The 26,312-nt window shown below is 41.2% G+C and overlaps 1 protein-coding gene across 5 annotated transcripts in view; it reads left to right on the forward strand.

Moving 5' to 3' along the window:
* The window catches only part of ANTXR1 (ANTXR cell adhesion molecule 1), a 121,975-nt gene that overhangs the window by 41,562 nt on the left and 54,101 nt on the right, over window positions 1-26,312 (forward strand). For 2 of the 5 annotated variants that reach the window (XM_038166876.2, XM_038166875.2), the window contains exons 11-12: window positions 5,734-5,803; window positions 8,546-8,624. In XM_038166876.2, the coding sequence (XP_038022804.1) occupies window positions 5,734-5,803; window positions 8,546-8,624 (149 nt within the window). Of the gene's footprint in view, window positions 1-5,733; window positions 5,804-8,545; window positions 8,625-18,639; window positions 18,852-19,728; window positions 20,197-26,312 lie in introns of those variants that run through there. The other 3 variants (XM_038166878.2, XM_038166877.2, XM_038166879.2) reach the window with 3 other exon arrangements.

Below are 26,312 nucleotides of genomic sequence, written 5' to 3' on the forward strand. Positions count from 1 at the left end.
ATGCATCCCTCAAATGCCCTCCCAACTCCTAACAAGTTGCAGTGTAGATACGTTTAAAAATAGGACTTATGTGCATTTGCCTCCAACAGACTTCTGTGTAGCTGCTTGTGCCAAGTGTGGAGGAACAACCGTGGGGCAGTCAGACAGAAGACTTGGGCTAAGTGAGCAGGAAAATCTCAGTTAAACGTGGCATGCTTACCAATCTTGCTTATTTATACTGTATGCTACCAGGAGACCAAGATGGTCTGATATTGGTATACCTGCACAAGGATAGGCAAAGACAAGGGTAATGGCTTTAAACTAAAAGAGAATTGGTTTAGCTTAAATATAAGGAGGAATTTATTTAACTGTGAGGACAGTGAGTCACTAGAACAGGTTGCCCAGAGAAGTTGTGGATGCCCCATCCCTGGACGTGATCAAGTCCAGGTCAGATGGGGCTTTGAGCAATCTGATTTAGTGGGAGGTGGCCCATGGAAGGGGGCTGGAACTAGACAACCTTTAAGGTCCCTTCCAACCCAAACCATTCAAGGATTCTGTAAGTGTGACAGAGCTTATGGTGTCTGCTCCATGAGACTGATGTGAAACTCTTACATTGCTGGATCAAGACATGCCCCTGAAGGACTCCTCCTAGGGAGTGACCCTTCCATACTGGAGCACGTGCTGTTCTCCAGAGCTGACAGTTGTGAGCATGAGCAAATTAATAGTGTGGTGCTTGCCAAGTTCTGTTAGTAGTGTTTAAACTATGTGAGATCGGAGAACAGAACTGTAAGCACAGCAGATGAACCCACTGGAGAAAAAAAGCAATTCCTTCCAGATCCCTTCTCCCCATCTAAAGATCATTATGAATGTGATATCATTGTTCTCTGCTTATTCGTCTGTTCCCCCACCCCCATCCTCTAACTCAGCTCTAAATGGCTTTGGCATTCAAGGCCCATGTGTCCCTACACAAAGCAGAGCAATTATAGCATGATCTCAATGTGGTTTTCATTACAGCATTAACAAAACATTCACTTCTTATTTATGGGCCTTCTCAAAAGCAGTTTCTCTAGCTCAGTGTTCCAGTATCTTTATGCATTCCTACCTCCCCACAAACTGGGTCTGAAATAAAAACTTTGCTTGCAGAGTTGTCACAAGGAGTGCATAAAGAGTCATCCAGGATGAACTAGAGATTTTGCTTTGGTAGGTGGTGCAGAGAATTATGCAGGTATTTTGTCTTTCTGAAGGAACAATGGAAGTGCTCCAGCTCAGCACTACCCATCTCAAGTGGACTGAGGTACAAAGAGAGAACAACTTCCTTAGCACAGATGTTCCTGAGGGAGCCTTGTGTGAGAGCAGCCAGATTTCTGCCTGATGTGGCTATACTAGTCTAACAGAAACCATAGTCCTCTCTCCTACAGAAAGCGAAGACCAGGTAAAAATGTTTAGAGATGTGCTTTAGTGGAACACAAATCATAAATACCTTTGTAATTAACAGGGATATAACAGAAGGAAATTCTTAGTCTATGATGTATGGAAAGTTTGGCAAACAGCTTTTGCAGCCTTTTCTGGACTAAAATATTGCTGATATGGCAAGCCCACCAATCAGCAGTTGCAATATTGCGGTGGCAATCCAAAAGCATTAATGCTTTCTTAAATCCTTCTGTGAGGGATCTTTGCAGCCGGTTTTCAATCTGCCGGTGTTTGTTTGTTTGTTTTGTTTTGTTTTTGGATGAAACATTAACCAAAGTAAAGGTTGTTCATTTTAGCTTGGTTGTATGGCTTAAAGTAATATTATCTTTCTTTGTCACCTTTGGGTTTTTGTTCCTCTCTTTTATTGAGTTTTTCTCTTCTGTGTTAAAACATCATGCATATATCGAAGCTTTTATTACTATAGTTGGGAAGTACTCCAAGTTCTGGCTTGCCAAAAGGTTACACCCTGCTAATGGCAAAAGAAACTAGTCACTAATGCTGGGATTAATAGGTTTTACAGGCTACAGATAGTTGTCAAAAGGTATAGAATGCTCAGTAGTAAATTACAGGAATTTGAGCAGTATAAAGTACCTTGTTGAAAGGGCATCCACAGAAAACAGATGTCTTTTGGGGAGATGTTTGACCTTTTTCCATTTCTGCACAGAGCTGTGAATAGTTATTCTATTTCTATGACTGACTGGTTTTAGTTGCCCATTTATATGTGCCCTATAGACTTTGCATACAGTGAAAACCTTGTTTTGCTTGATGGAGTGATTAGGGGTGCATAAGCAAGGAGCAAAGTGTGTCTTCAGGGTAGACTTTCTCAGAGGTGAGGAATTGCAATATTTCCTGAGGATGCCTAAGCTCTGGTGCCTGAGATCTGATCAAGGCCCTTTCTGTAAAACTGGCAAAGGAGGCCAGATGACTTCTGAAGGGTTGCACAGCCAGCTAGCGGTCAAGCTGAGAAGGGAAACTGCTTCCCATGCAGCAAAGTCAGCAACATGGAGTGCGCTGCCCCTGCACTCCACAGCTCTTCCACTAGCATTGTCAGTTGACAGGAGTCCAAACCACAAAGTTAAGATTTGGCATGAGATCTGGAGCTTGAGAGCATTCAGGCTCATCTCTTACTGCACAGGAATACAGCAAGCTTTTTCTGTAACTAACAAAAAAAAAAAAGCAGCATTCTTTCAAATGCATCCTGCAGATATGGATGCAATAGCAGATGAGAAGTGTTGTTTTGTTTGGTTTCTCAGTGTAAGTTTTCCAGGAAGGAGTCAGATGGCCAGAGTTATGCAAACCAAATGGATCATCTTTTGTTTAGAGCAAAGAAAAAGTCACTCATTTTTGTGGTGAAACACAAGCATTCTCCAAACAAAATAATATCTCCCTGTAGCCAGCCTGGCCAGCCATGAGTCCCCTCTTGAGAATCCAAGTCTGATAAACTTTCTAGAGAGGCATAGATTTGATGCAAGTTAGGGGTGGGTAGGGAGAGAAACAGAAACAAAAAGCTAATGAAATATAAGTAAAAAGCAGTCGTGTTTTTTTTTGTTGTTGTTGGTGTTTTTTTTTTAGTGAATGCTGGCACGAAGCATTCTTTGGCTTTGGCTGCCAGTGTTTGGCTGCAAAGGAGAAAACAAGACATTGGTCTTCATTCTCTTGTCATGTGTGTACTGAGACATTGTCATTAATTCATGGGAGTTAATTATATCTTCATAAATCAGGGTGAGAACAGCCCCAGAGTACCACAGGGCCAGACTCACCACTGCTATGCATCTTCCATAATCTAGCAAAGTAAGTGGGAAATGCTCCTGCTTTGATTTGGTAACTCCATTGCAAAACTCACCATGAATCCAGTGTTATACTGTAGGAGATGTGTGAGGGGCATGCATTATATCACTATGTTGTCTGTCAGCCTCTCTTTTAGTGAAGAAATCATCTTGTAGATGATGTGGAGCTCACAAAAGAATAACCTGTGCTAAAAATGTCCACTGTTAATGTTTAGCATAGTGGAAATGTTAGCTCTTGTACTGAGGGTGTGGGAAAATAGGAGTAATATACAGTACTTTCCAGGCCAACAGCAGGAGCAGGGATCTAGAGGGATCACAGGAGCTTGAAAACTGCTCTCAGTAGCTGAGCCATGATGCAGAAGTGCAGCCTATTTGTGAAGACCATATGGCTGGCTGCAACGTTTCATTTTCAGCTGTTTGCCTGTGTGTTAAACAGCCCTTAACAAAATAACTGCTGCGGGCAACCCAAAAATTCAAGTGTGTGTATATAGGCATGGGATTTGCTGGAAGCTGGAAGTATAAGGAAAACTTCAGCAAAAGCTACAACTTTTCATTACTGTTTCATTTTTTAATGGAGTGTAAAAAAATAAACATTCCCTAACCTGCCTGAGGAAATCATTCTTTATTTTGTTGCCAAAGCAAAGAAACACACCACTATGAAATGGAGATTATAATGTGTGATAGGTATTGCTAGAGCAATATTCTTTCGAAAATTTTGCATTCAGTGAAAACTTCCTATAGGAATATCTGGGGGAGAAGTCTTGGCTTGGGGAGTCCTGTTCCTGCACTGAGGGGACAAGCTCTTGCAGTCTTTAGCTCCTCTCTTCTTTATGTCTCATCTGCTGCAGTAAAACACGCTGTGTGACCTTGCTGCTGAGTGAACCCTGCTGAGCTAACTGCTGAGAACAGGGCCAGGGTCAGTGGTGCTCCACTGCCATCGTGCTAGTAATTATTAGACTACATGCATGTGAACAAATTTCTCAGCATCCAAGAGAGAGCAAGGCTTACAAATGATGCAGAAATTTCTTTCAAGAAGGTTACCATGTTCTCTTTGTCTTATGTCTCTTCATAGCTTTTCCTTTCTACTGGCACCTTACGTGGAATTGTAGCTTGCACCATTTTCCTCAAAAACAAAAACAAAAACAAACAAAAAAAAAACACAACAGAATAGCTCAACTCTTCATTAGATTGCTAAACAATTTGGCTAAACTTTCACCCTTGCTCCTTTCCGTCCCCTGTTGCAATCAGCAATGCCAGCTAGGCACTAAGCACTGTTTCAAACCTTGCTTATTATGTGCACTCTGGGAAGCTAAGTGTACCATGCAGCTGTGAAGTGATTTTTATTGGTTAGAAACCCTGGCATTGCTTTCTGTATTTCAAACAGCAAAGCAAGATGGTGACGTTCTTTTCTTTTGACATAGTGTTGTAGAAAGAAGGAATCTTCTACCCTGCAGTATGTAGAGATGAGATTCACAATTTGGACTGATGATGGTATTTGAATCTGCCAGGAGAAGGGCCTTCCAACAAAATTAAAATTTTATCTGGAGATTTTTAGGAAAGCTGGTAATACTTGGTAACTGGTCTCATTTCATATCTATGTAGGCATATCCATAGAAGACTCTAGAGGTGGTTATAAATGCAGCTGAGTGAAAGCTTTCTGATGCAGTGACATACTTCCGTAAACTGCTGATTCAGCAGAATCAACTCATTCTGTAGGAATGTTTGGTTTCCAGCCAGAAAGAAAGAAAGAAAGAAAGAAAGAAAGAAAGAAAGAAACCAGCCTCTCTGCCTGTTTTTCTGCCAACCTACCTGATCTCTAGTCAGCTGGCAAATGGGCTGCGAAGTTCCTTGGGATCCCCATCTTTCTGTGACCAGAGATAGTATAAAGTTCAGTTTTAAGTCCTCAAAAGGGTAGTAGCTTATGTTCCTGTATCTGAGACAATCTCCTATTGATATAATGTATACATATAAATTCACTCTGCTTTTAAAACTGTAGCATAATTTAGGTAGGAATGTTTCAGTCTGTCTTGAAATTGTGAAATTTTCCATAATACAGTTTTTTTCACCCAGCTATTTCTAGTTATATGTAATCTCTTGCAGCTACATCCAAACATCCTATAGAGAACAGCTGTGATGTTTACTTTGAACATGTAAAAAGCTTTGGGTTTTCAGTTTTGTTGATGTGTGGCATGAGGTACTACAGCAGCACACAGCAGCTGCAGGTATGGTGAGGGTGTTGCTTGCAGGATGTGGCTGGCAGGCGGTGCTGGGCATTGGATGCTCTGAGCCCTGCTGTAGAGTGGTATTACCTCAGAATAACTACTGTGCCATAGCTTTTATCCCCTACAGAGTTTTTCATCATTTTTATGCATTAAGAGTGAGCAAAAACATTATTCTAAACTTTGTCTTTAAGGCCTGTGTTACTGATCTGGTAATAAATACTAGTCTCTCTCTCTGTCTCTCCCTCTCTCTTTCTCCCCCTCTCTGTTTTTCCCAGATGAGAAGCCTTTTGTTGTGGAAGATACCTACTTACTCTGCCCGGCACCTGTACTACGAGAAGTTGGCATGTATGTCTTTTCTACATACTCAAATATTTACTTCACCTGTGGGAGAAATGATAGTCTGCCTCATCTTACTATGCTCTTGTTCTTATATGCATCTAGATCTGACTGTGGCTCTTGTGTTTTACATTTGAGGACCTCATAGTTTCTAGACTGCACATTTCACACAGGAAAATTTAAATGCTATTTTAGGTTACACAGAGCATTATTTGCCATCATTGGTCAGGGTTTATCAGGTATGGCATGTCTGCGTGCTAAAAACTGGCTACAGCATATTTTTACTGCTGGTATCAATAGATTTAGAGGCTCTGTTTGAAACTATCTCAATTGAGGGTAGATTATTAGTGGTTCATATGACTGTAAAAGGACTTCTGATAGAGTTTCCATCAAAAGTCCTATATTCACATTTGTCCTCCATCATATTTGAAAAGTCCAGCAATCAGACAAAGTCCCTGGTGACTGGAAAAAGGAAAACATCACTCCCATTTTTAAAAAGGGTAGAAAGGAGGACCTGGGGAACTACAGACCGACGAACCTCACCTCTGTGCCTGGCAAGATCATGGAACAGATCCTTCTGGAAGCAATGTCGAGCCACATGCAAGACAAAGAGGTGATCCAAGACAGTCAGCATGGCTTCACCAAGGGCAAATCATTCCTGACCAATCTGGTGGCTTTCTATGATGAAATGACTGCATCAGTTGACAAAGGAAAACCGACCAATGTCATCTACCTGGACTCCTGCAAGGTCTTTGACACAGGCCTTTGACATTCTGGTCTCCAAACTGGAGAGAAGTGGATTTAATAGGTGGACCATTGGATAGTGGATAAGGAGTTGGCTTGAAAGTCACACCCAGAGAGTGGTGGTCAATGGTTCTATGTCCAAGTGGAGGCCGGTGACAAGTGGTGTCCCTCAGGGGTCTGTCCTGGGACCAGTACTGTTTAATATCTTTATCAGTGACAGAGACAGTGAGATTGAGTGCACCCTCAGCAAGTTAGCAGATGACACTAAGATGAGTGGTGCGGTTGATACTATACAAGGAAGGGATGCCATCTGAAGGAACCTGAACAAGCTTGAGAAGCGGGCCCACGTGAACCTAATGAGGTTCAGCAAGTCTAAGTGCAAGGTGCTGCACCTGGGTCAAAGCAATCCTGGATATAAGTACAGACTGGGTGAAGCTGAGAGCAGCCCTGCAGAGAAAGACTTGGGGGTTCTGGTGGATGAAAAACTTGATAAGAGCCAGCAGTGCGTGCTTGCAGCCCAGAAGGCCAACTGCATCCCAGGATGCATCAAAAAAGAAGTGGCCATCAGGGGAGGGAGGTGATTGTCCCCCTCTGCTCTGCCCTTGTGAGGCCCTACTTGGAGTACTACATCCAGGTCTGGAGGCCCCAGCACAAGAAGTGTGTGGAGCTGTTAGAGTGAGTCCAGAGGAGAGCTACAAAGATGATCAGAGGGCTGGAGTTCCTCTCCTATGAAGCAAAGGCTGAGAGAGCTGGAGCTGTTCAGTCTACAGAACAGAAGGCTCCAGGGTGACCTTGTTGCAACTTTTCAGTATTTGAAGGGGGCTTATAAAAAACATGGGGAGCAACTCTTTGCTCAGTCAGGTAATGACAGGACAAGAGGAAATGGTTTTAAATTGAAAGAGGGGAGATTTGGATTAGAGGTTAGAAGGAAATTTTTCACTCAGAAGTCAGTGAGGCACTGGAACAGATTGCCCAGAGGACCTGTGGGTGCTCCATCCCTGGAGGTGTTCAAGGCCAGGCTGGATGGTGCCTTGACCAACCTGATCTAGTGGGTGGTATTCCTGTCTGTGCAGGGGGGTTGGAGTTAGATGATCTTTAAGGTCCCTCCCAACCCAAGCCATTCAGTGATTCTGTGACTGTATGATTCTATGAAAAGGATTTAAGTGCATGAACAGACATTTCTCTCTCTACCATGGGAGTAAAGAGAGGGAGAGCCAGTAGGGACAACATAATCCTCTTAATGACAGAAAAGCATTCCCATCTCAAAGGTGGAAAGTTTGTGCTGCTGATCCTAAACATAAAAAGATTCTGAATTCATCCTGGTTTGCATTTAATTCCTAACAACAACCTTTTACCAGAAATGAGTTGCCCAATCTTTGCTTTTCTCTGGGATCCGCAGTCTACTCAGCTGTGCATCTGACAGTTGCGACTTCCCATTTGCAGATAAAGAGGGCTCCAGACTCAGCAGAGGGCCAATGTGCTCCTGGTCTCTCTGTAAACAAGAAGATGCTTATAGAGGAGGGACTAACTAGATATTTTCATACCCAGGTCTAGCTAAAAAGTGAACAGCACTTAAAGATGCAAGATGTTTCCTCACTATTATACTGTATCTATTAGTATTAGAGGTATACTTCTAGGCTTTTGTAATCAAAGACTTAAGATACAGTATTCCAGCAGTAAGTAGCATTCTCTAAAATCAGTTAGGAGATCAGAGACAACTTGACAATACATGTGGCTGAGGAAAATATGATACACTTTTATGTGTATACTGTGCCTATGTTCATCATGGGGTTTAAAGAATGCAAACTTGAAAGAAAGCTACTTGCGCTGGCAGATTCTGGTTAATCGGCAGTTGTGAATTGGAGTGCAGGGGTGAGAGCACCAGCAGTGTGAATTAGCCTCTAGGAAAGTCTTTTCTGTGTATCAGGAGCCCAGATTCCAGATGATGTTATCTATCTGAGGATTGTGGGCTGGCTGGCCTGACTTATTGCTTGTGTCTTTTTTCAGGGAAGCAGCTCTTCAAGTTAGTATGAATGACGGTCTGAGCTTCATCTCCAGCTCTGTCATCATCTCCAGCACACACTGTGTAAGTTCTCATTCACGTGCTTAAGATGGTGCATTCAGTAAGATGGTGATACTTAGCAGAAGTGTTTGTTACACTGGTATTAGGGCTCACGAGTTTAGGACTTGTTTGTGTGAAAGACTTGTTTCCCTCTTTTAAAAGTGAGCATGTGTGTGGTAGTTCAGTGTTTTCTGTATCGTGTGTACCATAACGTGGCAAAGCTCTCATGTCTTCAGTAAAAAACTCAGCCTCTGTATATGCTGTAGGATGTGCAGACCAGAACATAACTGGCATGGGTCTGGATGTATCTATGCCTGTTTTTCTATTGCACAGTGAATGAGAAGCAAGTCTTCTGGCTGTTTTAGATAGTCTATTTCTTCTGTTTCCTTCACAATAATGGTGCCAATGGTGAAAGTGACACGGCAGTTGTGATTGCACCCTTGGTCTAGAAACCAGCATGGCTTCTAAAAGTAAAAAATAAAAAAAAAATAAAAAAAAAAAGCTGAAGTAGCTGGCTTAAACTGAGGTCATGTCCCTTGGTGCCAGCAGTGAATCACTGTATTCTTTGTTCTCCGGTGGTAAGAGGTGAAGGACAATGAAACCACTTACAATTCATGGTATTGCTGAAGATGCTGCTTCTGCTATGTTGTGGCTGTTGGGAATAGATGGTTTAAATGGCTTGCAATAAGGGAAGTGGTGGAGGATTTTATTTTGAGCTCAGCACAACCCTTCATATTTCAGTGTATTCAACTTTATTTGTCTGCAGAAAGACCTGTCTCCCATACAGAGAATTGCTGAGTCTCTGCTTTACTTCTCCCATGTACTGTATGGGCACATATTTTTTAGGAAAACTGGGTAATCTTGCAGAAGACCCAAAAGTCTGTCTATGGTCAATTTCTTTATTCCCTATCCAGTAAAGGTGTATCATGTTTCCATAGATGATAAGTGAAAGACCAAGCTGTGTAACAGCCAATCACCAGCAGTCTTCTGTGGTCCACAAAAGCTGATGCACAACATGAGGGAAAAAATCTTTTGTGTCATTTGATCTTGATAATTGTTCAACAATGACAAGATTGTAAGGAGAGACAGTTTACAGAGCTCACATGAGGACTTAGACTCTAAAACATATAAAAACATCTTTATGCCTTAAAAGAAGGGTATTTATCTTGTTAGACTTTAATTTTTTATTTCATCTTCTCTTTGCTCACTGGCGAAGACGTATTTGTGCTGTATGTTGGTAAATTATGGGAATACTTCCCTGTGTTTTGTTCATGAGGTAAGACCAGGGAAGAATTCTTAGAGAAAAGTTATTCTTTCATGATACTTTTTCTTCTGGGGACTGAATTATTTCCAGGTTACAGGAGGTGGAAAACTGGTTCTTTTTCTATTGTTTTAATGGCTGTAACATTTTTTTCCCAGAAACGCCTACAATTCACAGCAGTGCTTGCTAGTCTTTGATGCATCCAAACTGGGAAATAGGCTTTGCAATAGCAGCTGGAATTCAAATACAGTTCATACATTCAAACCTAGAAGAAGCGACATTTAGTAGCTGCTTCGAAAACTATATCACAGGCTTCACTAGTTGAGGAAGTTTCTTTAGGGTTAACAGGCATTTTGTCTTTCTAGCAGGTTTGTTGTTGTTGTTGTTGTTGTTGTGTTGTCTTTTAAGTTCTTTTAAAGATACAATTGTTTACTGAGACTACAATTCCCTCTTTGATTAAGGTTACAAGAGCACAAATCCAAAATACTCACCCATATGCTAAATGTGCAGCAAATGACTTGCTCAGTCGACTTTGGACCTAGAAAGTTAGGTCTGTTTGTTTGAAGATCTGCAGTCAAAATTGGACCGTCAGAAAGCTGTAGAGTCAAGTGATGGTAGCAAGTAGGGAAGAAAGCAATCAAGCTCCCTTCGCTGTCTACAAGCTAGCAGTGGTTTGGCTTTTGCTTCCATACTACATTTCAGAAACACTCAGGTTTGTAAAGAGCGTAAAGTATAAAAAGTGACTTTTCCAAAAAGCGTCTTACGTGGCAGTTAGCTGTGGTTTAACACTGCACTCCACTCTCCCATTGATGCCTGGTCTTTGAACTCCAGCCTTTTTGCTCTCCAGGAATTTACTGGGGGAAGGTACAAGGCAAGGGCAAGCTTTAACAGTTCTTTATTTTCTTCCACAGTTTGACAACAAAACCTTTCTATGCAACATTTAAATAATTAGGAAAATTTTAAGACAGTATATCCCATTTTCCCTATAAACAATACCTTTCCTTTTCTATGAACTATCCACTTCAAGGACTATCTGGAGGTCATCCAGGGAAGCAGAAAAATCCGTAACACACATTTTTTTATTTTTACAAATGCTCATCCTTCTCCATCTAATTTGGACTAAAGAGATGCTGGGGTCTGTATTTTATGGAAGTCACCCTTGTTAAATTTCAAGCCATGAGAGCATTGTAAGGCTATCTCTGGTGAGCAGGTAACCAGGCTTACCTGCCCATGAGTTACAGCGATGGGTTTGCAGTCTCTGATGGGAATCTTTTGCCTGACATCATTCTGTAAGCATTAAGTAACCTTATGCTTTGCAGCAACAGCTTTTAAGCAGGAAGAGAATCTAGTCCACAATACCAAGTGATTAACTATTTCCAATACTTCATTTTTAATGCTATGACCTAGCTCAAATTAATGAAATGAGCAACTACTTTTGATTAAGAGTGTAGCTGAAACGGACAGCTACATTCCCAGTGAAAAAAGACAGAAAATGAACTCCCGAGTCACAAATAGGTATCTGAAGATCAGGAGAGATAGAACGTAGATGTCTATCCATCTAATAAGCATTTTTTATCAAACTCGCTAGCAATAATTTTAGCATAAGATTTCATGCGAAGAAAGTTGGGCAAGTTTCTCACAATTTAAATAGCAAAGTGATTTTATGCTAGCGTAGATCCTGATCTTTATCTAATATCTAAAGCCTCCTAGGAACAAGACAGCTAAATAAATATAAGTTTTACTGAGCTGTGAATACTCTAGAAGAAAGAAAACATTTTTCATCTTAGGCAAATAGGTCACTTCTTGGCAAGAAACAAGAGATCAAGGCCTTTGCCTTTTCCAGAAGCATATATGGCTTCAGTGCTGTAGTTCAGCAAGCCCTAACTCTCCTGTGACAGCCAGAGGCAGGGAGAGAAGAGAGCTTAGTACTCCTGTGTTCACATTGTGTTTTCTAACACCGAGAGCCAGCTGTTGAAAATGGGATATTTGTATTTTTTGCCTTACTCAGTGCAAATGTTCCTGTGCACTTGTCCCTTTTAAGAAATGTCGCAGTTTTGTGTCTCTGAATGCAATAACGCACATCCCTCTCTAGTACATATGGAAGCCCTCCGGGAACAGACAGAGCTTTTGCTTAAGCCCGTATTGCCAAACTGAAGTCATTATTTGCATTTTTTCCGCTTGAGGTGTAAAATCTGCTACAGCATTTCAACGTGGAGAAAATGAGAGCAGGTTTGGAATGAAGGCATACGTAATGACTGATTTCATCTCCTTCCTGGTCTGTTGAGAGAGGATTAAATACCTCTCACTTTCCAGCATTAAGTGACACTACTTGTCAAATCTGTCAACACCAAATTAGACCTCACCGGTGAATGCTGTTGGCTGTTTTTTTTTGTTTGTTTCTTTTTATAAATGAGACACACGTACAGCTGAAGCAGCTTCACAGCTTCTACCTGTTCTTTCAAATGGGGACATATAAATGAACAGATGGAATCCATTTGCCTGGAATGAATGTGCTTTGAGGGACTTCTTTTTCCTAGCTTTCTGATTCCTGAAATGTGGCGATCTTCAAGGCTTGCAGTCAAATAAATAAATAAATGCAAAGAATGAAATAAATTAAACTGCATGGGCTCTGTTGAAGCCTGCCTTTGGCTCAATTGCTTGTGCTTTTGAATATCAGCGTACAGGCATGATGGCATATGCTTTTATACCCCATTTCCATGGGTATCAATAAAATTGCTCATTTTGGTTCCCAAAATAAAATTGCCAGAAGTGCTTAAATTCTGTTTTTAAAGTGAATATCCAGGCTGTCATGGTTCTTCACTGCAATTCTTTCCTCTGATGAAAGGTAGTTGATTTTTCAGTTAATAAAAGAGAATAGAAGGCATTTGTAAAGTGACTTTTGCTGCAGAGGATCTTCCAGCATTTCCATTTTAAAGTACATTTTGTGAAGGCTTACAGTCACATAAATGTGATTTTTGTTGGATCATGTAGAGCAAAGTCATCATTTAAAAATAAGAATCAAAATTCCTCCAAATTGGCCCAGTTGTTTTTAAGCCCAAGGTATGAAACAGTCCATAAGAGGTCTTTGGGGACTTTATTTTATTTTTCTTCCTCAGGATCTTCAATATGAGTTTTCAAAGGCAAGGGAGTTGATTCACATACCGTGAGGCCCTTTAAAATCCCTTGTGGTGAGTATCAGTCTGGAATTGGCCAAGGCACAAAGACTCATTAGCCAACAAATGAAACTACAAATACAAGGTCTTTGTGATAAGTCATTTTATATAGAATTTCATAGCATTCCTTTTTGAATCAGCACAAAGAATGCATATCCCTGAAGAGAACAGTGGCTTTCAGGATGATAAGCGCTTGTGAACAACACTTCACAGTGCTGGGAGAAAATTGTTTTGATCACATTGCTTCTGCTGAGAGCTGGATGTTCCCAAGCTGAGCTGTGAACCCAAGCATGCACACCTGAGTTGAGAGCTGATAAGGCTTATATTATTGGGCTCTTGTAGCAATAAGGAAGGCTTGGTTGCAATATGTTTGTCCAGCCTTTCCCAGGTTTCAAACCTTCTGAGACTCTTTGCAATAGGAAAATAAATAAACAAATAAAAACAAAAAGATAAAAAAACAGGTTAGCCAAGGAGAATTGCTCTGCATTGCTGAGTGAGTCTTCCTTCCACCCTCCCATTAGTTTCTCAGGAATTTCTGAACTTTTCAGAACTTCCTTTGTTCTGGTTTGTCATTATTTTGACTTTTCTGCTGTTTGTCTCTAAGTCTTTAATAGGAAACCTGTCTGGACCATGCCAGATGTACCCAAACCAATGGTGTCAGAGCCCTGTCAGAACCTGGTGACAGAACCCTGTCTGTCAGGGTTGGAAAATAAAAGCATTCTGGAGAGAAACAAAGGGTATTGCACTGACTGCTTTGAGAGCATAAAGCAAGCTGACCCCAGTTAGTCACGTATCCACAGTGGGGTAGGACTGGAGCATACACTTTCTCAGATGATCCCCAAATGGTGATGTGCAAAAAGAAGCACATACTCCAGGGGGATGAAAATGGAAGGGCCATGACCTGCTGAAAAAGGATTTTTGATTGTTGGAAGAATGCAGTGATTTCTGTTCATCTGTCAAAAAAATGAAAAATGTAAAAAATTTAAAAAATGGGCCAGACACAGGAGCTGTTGTGTTAGGCAAAGCATTTGTTTTGTTAAATTACAGAACACAGATGAAACCCTCTACCAGAATAATGCTACCTGTAATGAATGAAGCCTGTTTGTGTCCTCTCTGTGGATGGCCAATACTATTTCTTATTCAAAGATTTTGCTAACTGAACACCCCAGACCAAGGATTACTGGCTGGCTTTTGGTAAAGCTGCAAAGAGTGGAAGGTTGGGTTTATTTCAAAAGCAAGAGGGTAACACTGTGTAAATCAGGGTTTGCAGAGAGAAGTTTAATCCTACCCTCCACTAACTTTTGTATTATCCAGTTAAACTAAAACAGGGCTGTCTTTGAGCATAATTTAAGATAGTATTTGGCCTGGGCTGTGAGACCACTGGCAGCAACCCCACCAGAACAAGGGAACCGCTGGAATGAGAGTGTTCCTAAGGTTGGAGACAATGTGCTGTTTATATGCTTTGCTGGGGGATAAGATGCTAGCATCTCAAGTATGACAAAGCTCAGCTGGCTGGAAGTATTTGATGAATTTGTCTCTTTGCTGGCTTGTTTTTTCAATATCTGCACCTCTTAAAAAGGTGCAGATTTATTTTTATTTTTCCACATGAAAGCTCCCTCTGGGGGAAGCTCTCCCTCTCCCCCTCCCTTCATATGATGAGCAAAGAGGCTGCATTATTACTGCATTACCTCAGCAGAAGAGAGCAGTGCAGGGACATCCAGGTGACCTCTGCTGCTGGAAGAAGGAGCTCAATTGCAGCCTTGAATGCTGAAGCCTGCAAAGGCCAGGTAGATGGAAGGGCAGGGCCTTGCTTCTGAAGAAATGTCCTTAAGGCTCCAACATCATGCTGGCTCAGGGAGAAGCTGAGCTTGTCACCCTCTTGTGCTTTTGGACAAGGTCATCTCTTCTGCGTAGAATCCAGTGAGAATTAAAAAGTCTACCTCTCTCCAGCCCGTGAAACCAGTCATTGACTGCTTGAGCCAAGATCTCGAGAGGAGACTGCCCTTGAAATACTTTTTAGGAGGCTTGTGGATGTATCCCGGGCATCCATTTTGCAGCTGGATCTTCTAGTTCTGAGTCTCCAGGAGCCGTTTTGATTACAAATAATGTATAGATATCAAAATTTGCCCCTGTTTGACTTCATCACTTAACTCAATATGAACAGAGGCCTTGTCTGGAGGACATCACCCTCCTCTCCAATCCCACCTTCTGCTAATACTCTTTTTTAGTGGCTGTCACACTTATGGATCTGGCTTGCTCCATGTGCCATGTAACCACAGAGGACAAAACGAGATCCTGCCCCGCCAGTTGCTTCTATCTCCTTGCAGCAAGACTATATGTACTTGAAACACTGCAATGCTTTTGCTACCAGCCAAATGCTCTCAGCCTTGCAGTACCTTGGAAAGACTTGGATCTCCCAGGATGGGCCAGTCTGTCTGATGTGCAGGTGCATGAGGTGCCTTTGGTCACTGCTGCTGAGGTCTCTGTGCAGTGTGGTAGCGTGGGCCAAAAGTATCTGGTGGCTAAATAAAGCTCTCAATGACAGGGGTTCAGAAACAATTGGGCATGCTTAGATATGACTTTACAGTGCATAAATGCTATATTTTCATAGACCATGAAAGACTGAATTCTTATTCTGTTTCCTCAGAAAAAAAAAAAGTGAAATTTTTATTTCCTTTAAATATTAGTGGTTTTTTGTTTGTTTGTTTTTGGTTTTGTTTTAACTTGACACGTGACTTTAGTGGTGTGAACACCACATGCATTGCTCTCATTTGCACCTCTGAATGCCTGGAGAGTATACACTGCAGTGGTTTTCCCACTGCTTGGAAGAGAATCAGCAGGTGATGGCTGGTGGAGCTGAGAAACCTTAAAAAGTGATTTACTCCTGTTACCATGTCAGGAGTTTTCTGAAGAACTGAAAGGAGAAAGTATTAAATGCTGTTTTATGAATGTGTATACATGCAGATGTTCACAGGGCGGGTGGCACACCAAGCATTGTCAGGAAAGGGAACATACAATAGAGGAAATAATTTATGAGGCAGCATTTACAGGCAGGAAGTCAGTCCTACTCCGCTGACTGAAGGGCTGTTGCCAAGTTTTTCAGTGCAGAAAGAAGGCATTTCGGAGAGAAGCCAGGATGGGAATTAAAATAAGTCTTTATTCATTTTCTAAAAGGCTCCCAGAAGAGCAAAAACCACTAATGACCTCTTGCACTAGCAACTCTCGGACTCAAAACTGAAAGGGGGATGAAAGCTGCAGGGCTGCAGTGACCATGTAAAACAGGTCTTCCTGAGCAGCTCTGATGCCTCAATTGGAAGAGCAATCCCCTGTAACATCTGGTGAGAAATATGTGGTGCTTCTCTGCAAGAAGGAGAGACGATGGAGGTACCCACACATGAGGTGGGAGAACAATTCTGTGGCAGGATGTGAGTCTAGTGGTGATTTGAAGTTGCTTTTATTTGCTATGTGTATACAGTTCATTATGAATGTCTTCCTGTGTCACACCCAATTTCTTCAGGAGGAGAGCTCAGGGAATTGTCCTTGTAAAGAGGAGAGCCTTTCAGCTGAAGAAGGATGTGTTGGGTCAGGGCTGTTCAGAGGAGAGGATGCTTTTTTGGGCGGTCTATGCAATACCTAAACTGGCCTTGGTCTAGTATGCCAGGGTCCTATCAAGTGCTAATAGGTAACAACTCTGCCTTGCTGGAGATGCTGGTGCTGTAAAATCATTCCTGGATGGGGAGATCTCAAGTTGGTCAAGCACATTGCCAGGCAGTTAGTAACCTGGAAGCCCGGAGGGGATTTGGTGTCTGGAAGCTGGGCCAAGCTAGCCCTGGTCTGTGGAAAAGTGGATTCTTGAAGCTATACCCATAGAAGTGAATGGATGTGGTGGCTTGTTGCACCTGACAGCATTCCGGGGCAATGCACAGGCAGATCAGAGAACTGGTAATCTTATGATGGAGCAACCATGAATAAATGGCTTGGGACGCTCAATGAGGGAATACGCCAACCCTTCTGTAAAGAAATAGTCTCTCTGGTCCCATGTTTCCAATTGCAAGGATATAGCAGACATTGAAGTCAGCTGGAAAAGAGATTTGGGTCTCTGAACTTCAACAGGTTTTGCTTTTAACCAAAGGAGGCTTTTTACATCTAGATACAACCCCTTCCTCTCCCTCCCCCCCCCCCTTTTTTTTTTCTCCTGTGGCTGTTTGAAAGACTGTATGGATTTGGTCTTTAAATATAGAAAAAAAAATCAAGAAAGTACTGCAGGCTTAGAAAAATCTGATGACTCCCTTCAGTGAAGTTTGTTGTTGTAGTTGTGTTGTGTTTTTTTGTTGTTGTTTGTTTGTTTTAATTTAAAAGCAACGTGATATAGTACTAAATCAGGTTTTTTCAATTGTGACTTTGTTCTGGGATACACAATTAAGGTTCTGCTAGTTAGCAGTGTTCCAGAGTCTGCATGCAATTAAAGTGCATTTACTGTTGTATCAATAGAGGATTTATGAAACTGCAGAGTAAATTTAATGAGCACTTTCCTAGGCGCTTGACCTGTATGTATATTATTAGATTATGTGTTGCTCTGTGGAAACTCCAGTGCACAGGATTTCAGGTTTGTTTCTAAAATAAATCTCTCTTAATTGCTTTATGCTGCAGATATTATAGGTAGTGAACAGTTTTGCTAATACAGGTCACCCTGAAAGTTTAATCAACAGAAATTATTTCACTATAATATTGCTACATGGGCTGTTTTGTAATGGCCTGAGGTGTGGTAGGCATTTTGAAAACAGCATGTTCCTATGGTTTTGAAAATATTCTGATGTTTTTTAAAAAAATCCTAAGAGTCCAGTACAATGGGGATGGGGGAAAAATGACAGAATTGAAGTTTTGAAATTTTTCAATTTGGGAACATTAAAATAATTTATGGATATGCAAACCCTTCTCCCGTGACAGTGCTGAAATGAACTAGAAAATCCATGCTATATGTACAGCATGCTGTACATGCTGTGTGCATGTACACCTCTGGTATTGAAATACTATTTAACAGCATGTAAGTTGAAACAGAACACTTTGAATCAGTGCATTCCAAACAAGTATTTTATTTTATTGAAATACTTCTCTGTTGAAAATGTGATTCCAATTTAAATCAAGTTTCAGAAGGAAATTTGTCCCGTACACATCTTGTTGTGTAGATCCAGCTGACATTGTCTTCCCTTTGTCCAACTCATGGCAGGCTGCTTGTGACAGCCCGTGAGGAACATCTCTTCAGCTTGGGGGGATACATGAGAGTGTTAGCTCAAGTAAGGCGCTCCTTAGATTTTTTATTTATTTTTTAACTGAGCTGCTTAAATGTTAAAAATCTCAGACATGCACAGAGACAAGGCTGTGATACACAGAGCTGTAGTGTGCTGCTTTCCTTCCTTTTATGCCTTGCAAAGAAGTAAACCCAAATCAAGCCATTAATGTTTGATGTTATGAATTTTGCCTATTATTCCAGTTGCTATTCACCTCCTGAAATGGATTTAGCATCCTTTTGTTAAGGACTGCTGTCAGGCACACATGGAAACCAAAATAACTACTTAGGGTTCACCTCAAAGACTTTGTTTTTCAGATACAACTGTCAGGGGACAAGAGATGGCTGTTTCACAGTAGGAGCTCCTCAGTCAAAAAAGGAACATCTACAATCAAGCATGCACTATCAGGAGGAGCACTCAAGCCCCTGGCATTGTTTCTGCACAGAACCTCAGATGCTCCAACCACTGCCTGTGGCTGTAGGTGTGATTACTGAGGTGCTCATCTGCAATTCGTGCTGAAGGTTCACAGGTCAGAGGCTCAGCATCCTTCAGTCTCTGCTGCTTCCTGCTGCAAGGCTGTTAAAAGCGTGACCCCTGAGGTTTGATAAGCAGCAGGTGATGGCATGACTAGTGCAGAACTGAGCAGCTCTTCAGTGACATGGAATCTTACCACTATTTTCAGCCTTTGTTTCAGAACAGATGCCTTGACAGTGAAGTCCAGGGGTCAGAGGCTTTATTTTAGAAACAGTAAAAGAACTTGGAATATTTTACTAAATGAGATGGGATGTCCCAGTGAACGAGTAGATAAAAGAGGGTGAAAGTCTTTGAACCTCAGCACCTCTGAGCAGGGAAGTGCCTGTCATCTGAAGGATTTTGAATTGAAGAAGGAAAGGTCTTCAGTTCCTGTCTGCAGGGTTTTGTCGTGTTGTATTTTTTCACAAACTGTCCCACCAGACCTTCTTGTATTTAATGCAGGCTCCCAGATGCAATGCCTTATATTGCAGGACTGGACACACATGAATTCTACCCTTATACACATGAATTCTACCCTTAATTCTGCCCTATCTGCCTTCAGAAGTCTTGGTAATGCTTCTGTTTAGCTGGTAACTTGTGATTGTTTCTTCTGAAGGAAAAGTTCAGCATATTTTCATAAGCATAAACACTGCAATCAGGGATTAGACGATTGTTTTTGCTGACCAAAGATCTTCCCTTGAAGCAGAGTAATTATTACTTCTCCTTCCCACCATGTGTTTGCTCTGTTTGGAGTGTGAACTTTTCAGGACAAGAGTTGTCTTTTGCTCTGGGTTTGTGATAAAGTGAGGCTTTGCTGGTGTTTATGCTGTGCTATAAAGCAAATAATCTAGGATGCTGGAAAAATCTTTTGTAAATGGGCTGTCATCTTTCAGGTGTGAAAGGAAAGGATGAAAACAGATCATTGCCAGAGGACTTCTCGTTTCACAGCACAGTAAACTTGGAAAAAAAAAAAAAAAAGAGCTGAAAGCACTTACACTGGATGACCTAGAACAGGTGTTTCTTGCACTTCCCTTTCTGAGCTTGGCTCTCACTCAAACAACTTCACATAGACATCAAAGAGGCTAGCATTACAGAATAGTGCATTGAGTAAGTTTTCATTTCCTTTTAGAAAGTAGACGAGATTTTTATACTAAAAACAAAACAAAAAAATTCCTATATGTGTGTTAAAATAAATGATAGACATCAGTTTCCATTGCAGTGATGGGAGAGTTCCCAAGAGTGTCTGGAAGAAATTGAGAATATTTCCTTTACAACAAAAGCTACCTGAGTCTCTCTCGTGTGAAAAGGCAGAGTCATCCTTTGTCTTCCCCTCGTCTATTAAATAAAGGATGTTAAACCTGTTTCGCCTTTCTCTCTGGGGAGAAAAATCTCAGATTTTGGATGCTCATTTAAAACTATAAACAAGATTTTGTTCTTTTCCTGCTAACACCTCTGTGTGCTTTCAGCATGTTACTGCTCTTCCCACCGAGAAAATGTAAAAAGATTGTACTTTCTAATGTACAGGGCACTGGACTGGGATATAGGAGACATGTACATCTTCCATGTCTCTGGAATGACAGCAACCATGTTGCTTTGCTTTGTAAAGCACCTAATGTTTCGCAGCAATAAGTGTCATTTGAGTTATTTTGTGAATCACTCTGAAGGGAAGCTTGGCTCTGTGGCTGTCTGATGGTGTGCCGCTGTGCCCAGGTAGCAGAGCAGATGTTCCTGCACTCCTACACGGAAGCAGTAAAGTTGTCAGCTTTCCAGCCTGCCTGGGAGGTGACATTACCAGGTTGTGTGGTGGCCTTAGGTCCTCTGCTGCAGTTAATGGTTGGGAAGGCTCTAACATGGTCTGCTGCACCGTATGGGACTGACAGACTTGCTGTAGTCCTGGAAGCAACTAGCAGACTAGGGAGCATCCACTCTGTTTGCTGGAGTAGTGAGTACAGAGTCAGAACGAACAGGCTTCCTACTTTCCAGTGAAGTCAGTAGGAGACAGGACTAAATAATTTTACTGAACCCAGCCATGAAGGCCTATTGAAGCCAAGAACTTGTTGCAGTTATTTAGCAGAAGTCCATTCTACTTAGGCATACCATGAAGTCAGCACATTTAAACACGTGCTTAAAGTTAAATCCATTTACTGCTGTGGTAACAAGCTTGCATGCTAATCACCTCCCTCTCAGAATAAATCAATGATGTGTTAATTTGTCAGCCATAGTACATAAGCACATTTAGTAGATGTACCTATCACTGCTCGTGAATGTCAGTATTTAAAGCTTTCAAGGGTCCTTGCTCTTTGGTGTTGTTAATCCAGGTTACCTTTCTGAAATATCTGTCACATAATGCAAATGCCAGTGCAGTAAAGTGAGAAACTAAGAAATAAAATCTTAAACAAAAATAATTAAGATTTTAACATACACACACATACACAAAATAAATAAATAAATAAATCTCTATTTGGTGCATAGTAGCACGCTCTTTTATTTTATTTTTATTTTTTTTGAAAAGCCAACGAACTGATTTATGTCAGTTTTCATTAGAAGCACCATGAGTGTCTAAGAAGGAAGAGGGGCTTAGAATCACAGATTTTGTCTTAGCTTTGCCTCTCTGCATGACAGCATTCCTGCTTCCTGCAGCAAAATTTTAGAAGCTTGGTCTTAGGCAGCAATCTCTGTAGGCAACAGCAAGAAATGTGTCCTCTGGAAGATGAGTCATTTCCTCTGTGGCATGAGTAACCCTGGAGTGGTCATCCCTGTTTGCTGACTCTTAAAGAAGTGTGCATGCACCTAGTTTATACTGATCTCTTTCTCATAAATAGGATCTTCCCAGGAATTGCTTCTGTGTTCTAGGAATGTCTAGCTTTGGAGGACAGCACACATCTGAATGTTTGTGGCTACACTTAATGAAATAGCCTATGCCATTTATTGGATCAGACCTTGCCAACCCTCCCCTCTTCCCAATTGGAGTACCTACAGTCCGAGACATGGGCCAGGTTTCTCTCTCGTGACAAAAGATTTCCCCCAGTCTCACATCCTACCACATTTCAACAATAACTTCAGAGTGCAAGAATATATATACGTGCATGCACACATCCATGAACGAGAAAATGCCTCTGATGTTTCTTGTTTCACATTTCTCGATATCTTTATATTTTACAATATCATCCAAAGAGTTTTCCATTGTTCTTCAACTGCCAGCAATACTTGCAGTATTTTCTTGGCCTTGTTGGACTCTTTGGCAGGGTAAAGAAGGCTTCAAGGCACAGCTGCCTTGCTTTCTCAACCAGTTTATTTATTTCAAAGTCTACATGGCAGAGTTTTCACATGTGAAATGTGTAGCACATCAAAATGTCATTTAAAGAGGCTGCTCTTTTTCTTGTATACTGTTTCTTGATACAGAATCAGAGAATCACAGAATCACAGATTTAAAGGGGTTGGCCGGGACCACGAAAGATCATCAGGTCCAACCCCCCTGCCAAAGCAGGTTCCTTAGAGCAGGCTGCCCAGGTAGGCATCCAGACAGGCCTTAAATATCTCCAGAGAAAGAGACTCCACACACTCCCTGGGCAGCCTGTTCCAGTGCTCCGTCACCCTCACTGTGAAGAAATTATATTGCATGTTGGTGCAGAACTTCCTGTGCTCCATCTTGTGACCATTACTCCTTGTCCTGTCCCCGCAAACCACTGAAAAGAGGTTGGCCAAATCCCTCTGTCTCCCACACCTCAGGTATTTGTACACATTGATGAGATCCCCTCTCAGTCTTCTTTTCTCCAGGCTGATCAGCCCCAGGTCTCTCGGCCTTTCCTCATAAGGAAGATGCTCATAAGGAAGATACAATAGGTAGGCATTTCAGAACAATGGCTCCAAGTTTTATCTTGGTCTTCAACAGCTGTCAAGAAGCACGTTGCTAATGTATTACATTTAGCTTACATTTGGCAGAAGCTGTAACAGGTACCTTAGCTATATGGCTTTTCTCAGTTTTTCATGTGTAATGGAATTTTAGGCTATTGATCCACAGTGGGCACAACCACCAGTTTTATCCCAGTGTGAGTAGACAAGGTAAATCTCAATGGAAATGTAGTACTAATTTCAGATAACGTTGTGTGTTTATGGGCTAGCCACACTCCATCTCTGTAGATATTTCACAGGAATTTCTGTAATTTAGTATTAAAGTTCTTGTTTGTCTTTATAATGAAAGTTGTTTCCTTGACCTGAATTCACAACCTTTACTTGATAAGTGTGTCAAGCACAACGCATTGAATTATTCCATAGTTCAGTGTTTCCAAGAACTGTTCTTGAGCGTTAATTAAAAAAAAAAAAAAAAAAAAAAAAAAAGAATTAAAACAGACATCTCAAAAGTCTTCACCAGCCCTTTTTAACAACCGGTTTTAAGACACGGAGAAAGGCTTAAAAATGTCAGTGGAACTTTTGCAGACTATGCTAGCAGGAATAGTTTCCTTCTTGTTTATTATTCAGCTTGGATAAATGGCACTTTCCATCTCAGCAAAGTTCTAGCTGTATGAAACTGTAGATACCACATATAATGATAGCTAAATTATAGCAGAAACTGACAATATAAAAATAAAACAAAAGCAGAGTTCAGGTCACTTTGATGATTTTAGTGAGCTTTATTATGTACATATGTGTTGTCCTAGTCTGACTTGCTGGGGTTTCCTCAAAGTTCACAGCAGTGGCAGCGCAGTTAGAGCAAATGAAGATAGGATTTATAGTTCGTGATTAAGGTTCTCAGTTAGTTGCTTTAGTAGCCGTGGCTGAGCCCAGAAAATCAGTTCATATCTGTCTGGAATATTTTGATCTTTGTTCAAAAACAAGAAAAGGAATTAAAACCAACCCCATTTTTTGGAGGGAGAGTCTGGTTTTGATATTGGAAAATGGCTCATTCCTGCAGACTTGCCAGGCAATACTGGCATTAGTGACAGGCATTACCTGAGTGAGAAATGTAAGATTTGGCAAATAAAACCCTTCCAAGTTCTCTGGACTGTTTCACTGCTGAGAGACACAGAACACCAGTTGGCCACATCAGCTGCCTGCAGAGATCCAGATGTAATGTAAATGGTTCTTTGCAGAATGTCTCAAAAAAAAAAAAAAAAGAAGAAAACAAATTCCATTAAAAGCCAGTTAAAAGGCTACCTTCACTTGCCTTGTATTTTTCAAATTGCTTTTAGGGTATTTAAAATGACAAAATTAGTTTCAATATCGGGGCACAGTGGGCAGGAAACAATTAGACATCAAAAGCCTTCCTTCTTTCCTGATTTCATGGCAACAGAGAGTCAAGATCACATTTTCTAAAGTGCTTAATATCAGCAGGTTCCACTTCACAGAAGATGGATGTTGCTTTATGCTGTCTGTCTAAAGGAACAACACCAAGTATACAGCTCTGTTTTCTCAAATGAGCTTTTATTTTGTATCAGGGTCCAGTTTCCATTTTCAGAGGTGCCTTGGGTGAATTCTTTTCTTGTGTGGACTACATCTATTTTATTTCCAAGTGTCAAAGATCAGGTTGTGTTGATCCAAGTTCTCCAGAAATTTCTTCTGCACCAGAAAAGGTTTGGAAAATGCTCTTTGATTGTTTTTCCATTATTCTTACCAGTTTGGTATGATGGGAGATCATCTGGCCATTGAATTACAGTGACTTAAGCAGGCACCCAATTTTCCTATCCTACAGGTCAGTCTGCTCTTGAATGTGTACTCAGTATGGCTTGGTGATCTTGACATTTGGGTGGAGTTTTTTTAATGTCTGTCTCTTACATCAAGAACATCTCACACAGGATTAAGTCAGGACTGCCTGTTTGCTTATCTCAGAACAGGATGATATTGGGGAGACGTGATATAGGAAAGCTGGCATGCCTCAGAAAACCAAGAACATCTGTTTTGGGTTAAATCTAAGCAACAGGAAATAATGAACTTTTGGTTTTGATTGCTTTATTGAGGTGGCTTGTGCAGCATTTTTGATTGTTAATTGATATCAGAGAATACAGAGAATTGTAAATACCTTTTTTAAATGGGGGAAGTATCCCTTAGAAAAGAAAGGATCTTCCAGGGGTAATGGCTTCTGCTGTGGAAAAACCCTGAATATTGTTGTGACAGTATATGTGTCCAAATCTGCTCGAAATCAGAACACCACTGCTGACCATCCACCAGCCAGATGTAGCCCCATTCACTACAGCCCTTTGGGCTCTGCCCTTCACTACCCAGTTTAGTATGGACCTGTTCAGCTCACATGTGGACAATTTCACCAGAAGGTTGCCATGAGGAATGGTACTGAAGGCTTTACTAAAATCCAGAAAGATACATCCAGCACCTTCTGTCATCCACCAAGCAGGTGATCTTATCATAGGAGGAGATCAATTACTAAAGCAGGACTTTCCCTTGGGGAACCAGCGTTGACTGTGTCTGATAACAGCTTTGTTCTTTAACTGCCTTTCAATATACCCAGGAAAATCTTCTCCATAGCTTTTCGTGGGAGTGAGGTTAGACTAACAGGCCTGTAGTTCCCTGGGTCTTCTCTCATGCTCTTTTTGTAGGTGGGTATAATGTTGGCCAGCTTCCAGTCAGCAGGGACCCCCCCAGACTCTCACAACCTTCGTTAAATTGCTGAGAGAGGTCCAGCTATAACATCTGCTGACTCCTTCAGTACTCTGGGGTGAATCCCATCAGACCACCTGAACTTATAAATGTTCAGCTGATACAGCTGGTTCCTTACAAGTTTAGTGGCTGCAAATGGAAAATCACTGCTCCTCCAGTCATGGTCCTCCAACTCAGAGGACTGGGCAGCCCAAGCTCTGTCATTAATATATAAAAACTGAGGCAAAAAACACCTCTGCGTGTTCCTCATCCTTACTTGTTAGGTCACCATCTTCATTACCAATCCAATGTTTTCCTTTGACCTCCTCTTGCAGTTGACATACTTTAAAAAGCCTTTTTTTTGTTGTCTGACACCACACTGGCCAACGTCAACTCAAGTTGAGCTTTTTTGTTTTGTTTTGTTTTGTTTTGTTTTTGTTTTCTCACTATAAATGTGAATTGCAGCTTTCCAAATCGTTTTCTATTTGGAGTAAATTTGAATTCTGACATTACTTTCAAGTTTGTGCAAGAAGGGAAAATCGTCATAAAGAAAAGAGAATGCTTGAAATTGCAAGAAAACATTGTGTTGTGAGCTCTGACGCTTTAATTTTTATTTTTTTTTTTCATTTTCACAATGCTCTGAGGTATATGGAAATAAATTTTGATCTAAAGTGAATTGTGTTTTACATAGTTGTGACGTTGGCACGAAGGCAAAAGCTACAAATCCAGGAAGTGAACTAGATGTCTCTTCCCCAGTAAGTGAGGGTGGAGAAGGTGCTACATTTAGTGTATGAGAAAGGAAAACTATGTGTGCTTTTTTTTTTTTTTTCTGAAAAAAAGAAGGCAATGGCCCCTGGGACGTGTACATGCCTGCAGCAGGATGCATAGG

Source organism: Anas platyrhynchos, chromosome 23 (genome assembly GCF_047663525.1).
Source record: "Anas platyrhynchos isolate ZD024472 breed Pekin duck chromosome 23, IASCAAS_PekinDuck_T2T, whole genome shotgun sequence".
NCBI lineage: Eukaryota > Metazoa > Chordata > Aves > Anseriformes > Anatidae > Anas > Anas platyrhynchos.